The 8,385-nt window shown below is 46.5% G+C and overlaps 1 protein-coding gene across 1 annotated transcript; it reads left to right on the top strand.

Moving 5' to 3' along the window:
* The first annotated feature begins 5,832 nt into the window (after positions 1–5,832).
* Positions 5,833–8,019, top strand: LOC133926138 (BAG family molecular chaperone regulator 3-like). The gene is made up of 4 exons (XM_062371918.1): positions 5,833–6,384; positions 6,482–6,738; positions 6,860–7,006; positions 7,140–8,019. Exons 1-4 carry the CDS (start codon positions 6,099–6,101, stop codon positions 7,446–7,448), a joined length of 999 nt encoding a protein of 332 aa, XP_062227902.1. The 5' UTR covers positions 5,833–6,098; the 3' UTR covers positions 7,449–8,019.
* The last annotated feature ends 366 nt before the right edge of the window (positions 8,020–8,385 follow it).

The raw sequence follows: 8,385 nt of genomic DNA on the forward strand, positions 1-8,385 counted from the left end.
GGGCTATTTTCTGTGTTAAGTACCGACCGGAGACTCCGGTATAGGCCGGATACTCCGGTAAAAGTCCAGAAAAGAGCCTAACGGCTAGTTCTAACACATTCTGTGACCGTTCTGATGCCGTTTTTGGAATTGGGACCGGATACTCTGGTGTTCACCGGATACTCCGGGGTAGGCGTGTCAGAACAGTAACGGCTAGTTCTTTGGAGTGGGCTATTTATACCCCACTCACCCCATCCTTTGGGGCTGCTGCAAGGGGCACGAAAGAACACTTTTTTAGAGCCAAAAGAACCTCTCCCACTCCATTCTAGTGTGTGATTTGAGAAGAAAAGTGAGTTGGGTTGAGAGATTGGAAGATTGAGTGCAAGTGAGCTAAAATCCAATCTTGAGCACTTGAGTTTTCGGCAAGAAGTTCAATTGCATTTGTTACTCTTGGAGGTGAAGCCTCCTAGCCGGCTAGGTGTTGCCCGGTGAGCTCCCGCGCGTGTGGTGAGCCGCGGGAAAGTTTGTGAAGTTCGATCTCGCCTCCGAAAGGGAAGAGATAAAGCTAGTGATCGAGGAAAGCGGTTGAAAGAGACCCGGCTCGTTGGAGCTTCCTCAACGGAGACGTAGGATTCACGGTGGTGAATTCGAACTTCGGGAAACAAATTTTGTGTCTCCTCTCTTGTTTCCTTACTTTTAAGTTCTTGCTCAAATATTTGTGCATATTGTTCGATCTACTTATTTGTGTGTATTTGAGTGTAGGTTCTCTGTGAATCTACGTGGAATCATCTCCGGAAACACACGACATCACTACAGAGAACACTAAGCTTGAAAATTTATTCCAAAATTTGTATGTATATATTGATGAGAACGTGTAATTTCTAATTTTCTAACTATGTTGTACTCTTTTTTTCCTTTGCTAGAAAGGTTTTTAATGAGGCAACCTACTAATAAAGTTTATTTTTAGAATTAATTATGTGTCCCTATTATTTCTAAATTTTTTATTTTATTAATAATTTTTCTTTATTTTTTTTGAAAACGACCTGCCACTCACCTCTCGTCTTGGCCTATAAATACCATCTCGAACTCTCTATGATGTCATCGGTCACCCATCTCTCTTTCTCTACTTGCTAGCCAGTAGCCACTTGCCCACTTCAAGAAATCAATTCAATATTTCTATTCATAGATCAAGACACTGAGAACTCGCGCGCATGGTCATGGGTGTGACGATATTTTGAAAAGGTATTTAGAGAAATTAACGGAGAACAGGTAAGATTTACTAAGTATAATATATGCAACTATGAATTAGATGCCAGATCTCCAAATAGAACGGGACACTTGAGAAAGTATATTTAATATTGCAAGCAAAATTCTGGGATTTCTAATGAAACCATGTAATTTTTGAAGCATAGTAATATGTTGTACTTTTTTTTTCTTATAATAGAAAGGTTTTAACGAGGCAACCAATCAATAAAGCTCTTATTTATTTATTTATTATATTTTTTGATTTTTTAGAATTTTGTAGCTATTATTTTTTATTTTTTTATTTTTAAAGTGCTGTCGAGCCGAGCATGCCTCCACCGTGTCCGTCGGCCCGGTCTTGCGCCGCCGTGCCACCGTGCCACCGAGCTGCCACTATGCCTGCCAGGCCCCGTCGAGCTGCTAGGCCCGTCGTGCCAGCCATGCCGCCGTGCCAGAATCGTGCCAGGGTTGGCTCGGCACGACACGGTAGAAGATGGGCCATGCCGTGGACTGATGGCGTGGCACATGGGCCAGCGTGGATGGCACGCCCCGTTATAGTAGCTGGGTCTATCGGACCGTGTTAAGCCGGGCCGGTCCGAGTGGCCTATTTAGTCATCTCTGATCTCATATTTCACATTTTAGTAGGAAGCTTGATCAAAATTTGATAATTAATAATTAAAAGATTTACTAAAAATATGATACATCTTTGAGACAGATATTCACCACACTCGTTGTATGTTTCATAATTATCATAAGGTAAATAAGACATTTGTTAATATTTTAGACAATTTGTCATGTTCAACATGGAAACAATCCTCATACTAGGAAAGATTTTTTATATATTTAAAAATAATATAATTCGATAAAATTACGCTCATAAACTCCAAATGATATATCTTCCTGACCCAACTATATAATAAAAGAAGGGAGAGGAGCCGAGATGATCAAAAGAAGCCAAAAGACAGACAAACAATATGAAGCAAGACTAGTCGGTTAGGAGCGGAAACAATCCACTAAGATCCATAACAGAGTTGCGTCACGATTATACTCATTGGGCAAGGACTTTAGGATTTAGAACACGAGAGAATTAAGTAAGATCTGTATGATTAGATCTTGACATAACCCCAGTGTAATTTTCCCTTTTTAACTTAATCAAGTATCCTTCTATTCAATACACACAATTGATGACCAGATATCCATACTTTAAATAAGAATTTGTATAATCAACTTTACCATTCATCCACAAAGTTGTTCAGCATTACAACTAGAATAATGTTCTTCCATCTAGTAGTAATTGCAACTCAATTTGCGAGTTAATGTGTTCCCTCCAAAGAAATTTGTCAATTCGTTGCAGCAACAAAGAAAGTTTCTGAATGATTCTGAAGTCTGAACCTGATGAAAGAACCACACTTCTCAATTTTTTTTTGATTTTCATGAGATGGATTATTCATGCTACTCCATTTGGGATTTGGGTTTGGATGAGACTTTTGCGTAAGAGGGCCCTCACATCGTCTATGTGGCAACAAAGCGGCGCGGCGCCTGCACCCCGTCAAGCTTTACGGCACGGTGGCTGCCGCAGCCGGCCGGTGGTGGTGGCTAACGGTGGCCGTCGCGTCTCCCATCCCCTTCCTCTCCTCCTCTCCTCCTATGCGCCGCGTCGGTGGGTTCCTAGGCTGCACGCGGGGTCAGTCGGTTTGGTGACGGCCGAATATGCTCATCCACGCCGCGATCCGGCATGATCTGCTCGTCATTGTTGGGATTCGCTGAGCTCGGTTGCTTGTCTCTGCTACCGGGTTGAGCGTTGGCCAAAGCTCCTGTCGTCACCCTGGTGGTTTGTGTGCTCGTGCCTTCGAGCACGATTTGCAGGTGGATTGGCGGCGCGCGTGTTGCTCTGTGTGAGTTCCGCTCGGCCATCTAGCCTTTGGGGTTGGGCTCTGTCCCGTCGTGCGTTGGCCTGTCTGACAGTGTGGTGGTTAGCTGCTCGGCCTTTGGTGGTCCGGTGTGGCTGCTCTAGTGTGGGTCATATGGTGCGCATCGACTAGAGCTCTTGTCGTCGCCTTGCTGGTTTATGTGCTCGTGCCTTCATTCACGATCTGCAGGTGGTTTGGTGGCACACGTTTCTCTGTGTGGGTTCTGCCTAGCCGGCTATGATGCTCTTCTTCAAGTTTTTTGCGATGCGGTAAGGTCGGCGTGGTGCGACGCGGTTGTCCTCAATCCCCTTGTGCCATGGCGGCTCCTCCCCTTGTTGGATTTCTTTCTCTTTGATCTGGCCTGCGGGGAGCCTCATGGCGTGGGGTGGCATTGGTGTGACGCGTGCTCGTGCTAGCTGTGGAGTTGGGTGTGGGTTGGGTGCCCGGGGCAAAAGCCTTGCCTAACGTTTTGTCAGGCCGACAATGGTGGCGCCCTTAGGCATCGTTTTATCTTTGGAGGCGTTTGTTGAAGAAGCTCCTCCTTTCTTCGTCGTGGTATCATTCGGTGAAATACCTTTGTTTGTGTCTGGACGGGAGACGACGGTGCTTGGGGTGTCATATTCTCCTTGGAGATGTCGCTTTGGAGAATCTGGTGACCGATTTTTTAGTCATGGCGGGACCCTACTTCAGTAACGGTTGCGAACACTTTGGGCCTCTAAAGGGGCAAGTTATCGATGAGGCCTTTGCTCTTTTGGTGCTACACCATTCTATCCACGGGTGGGCTATGGTGGATTCGAAGCTGCTACGTCGAGCTGTCCGATGAGCTTGGCAACGATGACACGTGGTGGTCGTCAGTGGGGGACACGATGACATTAAGACAAAGACCGAGGTCTGTTTCGGGAACTCGGAGCTGCTTGGCAGAAAGATCCGTTGGAGGACTCCACATGTGTTGTTTGCATAGTATAGTGATATTTGCCTTTTATTTATCAGGCAGTTGTTAACGTTTTTAAACTTCTCTCATAAATAAGACCTTTCTTCTTTTATAATAACATCTGCGTCATTGATACATCTTTTTAAAGAAAAAAATGCTACTCCATCTGCTAATTCATTTCTCCTCCACCTGGCACCGGCGGGAGGCACGTGAATAACAAAACTACCAGTTAAATCCGCGATTTTGTCCGAGTAGATGGAGCTAACCAACCCAAATCATGCTTATGCACCGGCGCTAATAATGCTCCCGTGATTATTTCAGCGAGCTGCTTCTGCATGTGTTGTGTATTCCCATCTGCATGCATGATCTGCATGATCATGATCAGCTTTTTCGATAAAAGAAATTTTGCATCAAAACATACAAACGCGTGATAGTTCACTCCCTATTTCTACCTACCTAAGATACACTGGGTCTAAAGTATACAAACAAAGAAAACAAAGTATATTAGAGGTAATAAAAAACACATAGACAGAAGGAAATTAAGGTGGTTGGTTCAATATCCGAAGCATACGCCGGGTAAATAGTGTTCTGACCGCATGCTCCAATCGTATACCTGTTGCTAGCACCATCTCTGGTGATCCCGACTGCTGATCAGCTGATGAGCTACCGGTAGTTTTGTGAGTACTTGGAACTTAAAAAAATCTCTCTCTCTCTCTATCGGATTTACTTGCCGCCTAGTTAAAATTCAACAAGGCGATGGTTGAGACGTTATATGACAGCGTCACAGCGAGAACGCAAATCAAACAGAGGGGAAAAAAGCGTATGATTACGAAACAGTGGCATCAGCCGACAGTCTACCAATCAACATCCAACCCAAAGTACCAAACCCTGGAGGACGTCGTCAAGATTCTTTTAAACAAAAATGAAATCAGGCAGGTGGAATGAAGACAAGGAAGAAATAATACTGAAATTGCACCAAAATAGACCAAAACCACACAAAATAAATAGATAGATAGATTAATGTATTGATTTCAGATGGAGCCATTAGCATCTACTCCCTCTAATTACAAATATAGGTCGTTTTAGCCTTCTCAACTACTTCCTCTGATTGCAAATATAGGTTGTTTAAGTCTCCTCAACTATTCTCTAAATATAAGTTATTCTCGAACTTCTATGCACTTTTTTCTCTTTTGTTTCCTTCTTACCTTTGTTCAATAAATACTATCATTCTCATAAATTAATGAGTTATCTTTTTCAATGCAAAATAAATAAAGAGCAACAAAGTCATTTGATCTACTTTCTTAATCCTTATATACAAATCTAAAACATCCTACATTTGCAATCGGATGGAGTATTCTCTAAATGTAAGTCATTCTCGAACTTCTATACATTTTTTTTCTCTTTTATTCCCTTCTTGCCCTTGTTCAATAAATACTACTACTCTCATAAATTAATGAGTTATTTTTTCCAATACAAAATAAATAAAAAGCAACAAAATTATTTAATCTACTTTCTTAATCCTTATGCACAAGTCAAACGATTTACATTTGTAATCAGAGGGAGTGGCTAAGTAGTTAGTCCAATGCAATGCACCTTTCCTTCCTTCTTCTACAGTTGTGCCAAATTTATTCTTAAAAAAAGGAGTTGCATCAAACTAATCAAACTTGTCATGGATGAATGAGATTGTAAATGATTATAAAATGGTTTGGAATTTTAAATCCTCTCCCCTTTGGAGTTGATAATGTATTTGCCATGTGGCCAGTTGCCGCTATTCTATCTGGCGTATATATTCCCCTTGTCCATGCGTTTGTTCCCTCATCAACCTCGCTCGCTGCCATTATTTGCTTCTCCTCCTCCTCCTCTTCGCTGTCCATCCATCCGTCTCCTGGTACTTCGCTTCTCCGATCCCCACTGCCTTAATATTCTGCAGCCCAGAAGCTCTGCGCTTTGCTCCGGCCGCTTTGCTTCATTCCCGCCACTGTTCCTGCCTCAAAGGTCCGGGCTTTACAGCTGAGAAGCGAGCAGCGGCGTTCAGCATGTTGGGAGCGAGCCCCAAGGCCAAGAAAGGCGTGCCGGTGAAGCTGGGATCGATGAAGAACGCTCATGTGGCCGCCACCGGCGCCGGGGCGCCGGCGGGAGGGAAGGTCCCTGCGGAGGAGGTGTGGGAGGTCCGGCCCGGCGGTATGCTGGTGCAGAAGAGGGGCGGCGCGCTGTCCGACGACGAGCCGTCGGCCAACGTGAAGCCGGTGCCGACCATCCGCGTCAAGGTGAAGCACGCCGGCGTCACGCACGAGATCTACATCAGCTCGGAGGCGTCCTTCGGTCAGTGCTGCGCGCGACAAAGAATTGATTAGTTCAATCTGCTGATGCCGCGGCAAGCATCTGAATGTCGTTTCTGGATTGGATTGGATGGATGCAGGGGAGCTGAAGAAGATGGTGGCGGCGAAGACGGGGCTGCACCCGGACGACCAGAAGGTGCTGTACAAGGACAAGGAGCGGGACTCCAAGGCGTTCCTGGACATGGCCGGCGTCAAGGACCGGTCCAAGGTCGTCGTCGTCGAGGACCCCGAGGCCCGCGCCCGCCGCCTCATCGAGGAGCGCCGCAACGGCCACCTCGAGAAGGCCGTCAAGGCCGTCGCCGCGGTCACCGCCGAGGTCGACAAGCTCGCCCCCAAGGTAGTACTTGCTACTGCACACATTGCCATAGCCCATAGCCAATTAGCTATCCATCCCAAGACTGCATCTTTTCCGAGCCGGGTGAACAGGGGAGTTGACCAATTGCTGCTCCGATTGGCAGGTGGCGGCGCTGGACGCGTCGGTGCGGAAGGGGGAGAAAGTGGCGGAGAACGACGTGGCGCAGGTGACGGAGCTGCTCATGAACGAGCTGCTAAAGCTCGACGCGGTGGTCGCCGACGGCGACGTCAAGGCCCAGAGACGGATGCAGGTGAGCATTGACTGATTCACAGTACTCTCCACAGATCAGGCCATCAATTCGGTTGGTTTCATCAGACATTTCGTCCCCCCCCCCCCCCCCCCCGGGATGGCGCGGCTAATGAATCCGGTTGGTGCTGTTGCAGGTGAAGCGCGTGCAGAAGTACGTGGAGACGCTCGACGTGGTGATGGCCAAGAACGCCGCCATCGTCCGCAAAGCCGGCGAGAAGGTCGCCAACGCCAAGCAGCAGCAGCAGCCGCCGCAGCCGAGACAGCAGCAGTCTCACCATCAGTATCAGCAGCAGCAGCAGCCGGCGGCGCAGACGCGGTGGGAGATGTTTGACCTGCTATCATCGCTGCCGTCGACGTCCTCGGCCTCCTCGACGACCACCGTCAGCTCCACGGCGTCGTCCGGCGCCCCGCCGGCGAACCGGCTCGACTGGATGCTGTTCTGAGGATGATACCCGTCACCGGTCACCAGCGCAAAAGGCAAAAGCAAAAGGCGAATGCAATGCTTGTGTGCCAAGAATTGCACCCGTGCCCATCAAAATCTGATAGGATGTGTGGTGTCCTGATGAGACGATGATTGGGCTAGCTATGTGCTGCTGCTGCTTACTTTGCTTGGTCACGCATTGCATTGCATGGTACCACTTCTAGTTCATCATGTGGGAGATTTGAGAGTATTTTCTTTTTTCTTTTTCTGTTCTTCTTGTTCATCAAATGTTTGAAATTCTTTTGTGTGCATATTATTCAGAGAGAGAGGGGGGGGGGGGGGAAGTTGATTAGGGTAAGTCAAGTGTATTCAGAACAGATTGGGAATAAGTCAAAAGGGTTGTCGATCTCCAATTGGCGTTTGAAGAAATATACCCATGCCTACACATATAGTCACATACTACCAATCAATACATGCATACTGTTCTTGAGAATGAGACGAGGAGACTACTGGTAACTGGTGGATGCAGATTTTCTTTTTGAACTACAGTTGATGCAGATTTTCCTGTAATAAAAAAGGATTTGTTGTTGTCTTGTTTTTGTTGTTGCTGCTGCTGCTGCTGAGTTAGTTGGCGCCTGTCTGTCAGGCTTGATTCCTTTCAGAAATGAATACTTCAGGGTTGGTGCGGTGTTGAATTCTTTATCGCTGTGCCACATTTAGGTGCTCCATTGCATCCATCCGAGCTGTTTTGTTTGTTCACTTAAAGGAAAAACAGAAAAAGCTATGCGAGATGCTGCTCCTAAACCTGTGAAAATTCTGTGATCCTACCAAGAATTAGCCTCTGATGATGAGCCGAAACCACTGATTGATCCATTGAGTGATTCGCAGCTGCCCGTTGCCGTTGCAGTGGCAGTATGAGAGAGAGAGCATGTGTCATGTGTGCAGCGTATTATTTTGGT

This window comes from Phragmites australis, chromosome 8, assembly GCF_958298935.1.
Source record: "Phragmites australis chromosome 8, lpPhrAust1.1, whole genome shotgun sequence".
NCBI classification, from domain to species: domain Eukaryota; kingdom Viridiplantae; phylum Streptophyta; class Magnoliopsida; order Poales; family Poaceae; genus Phragmites; species Phragmites australis.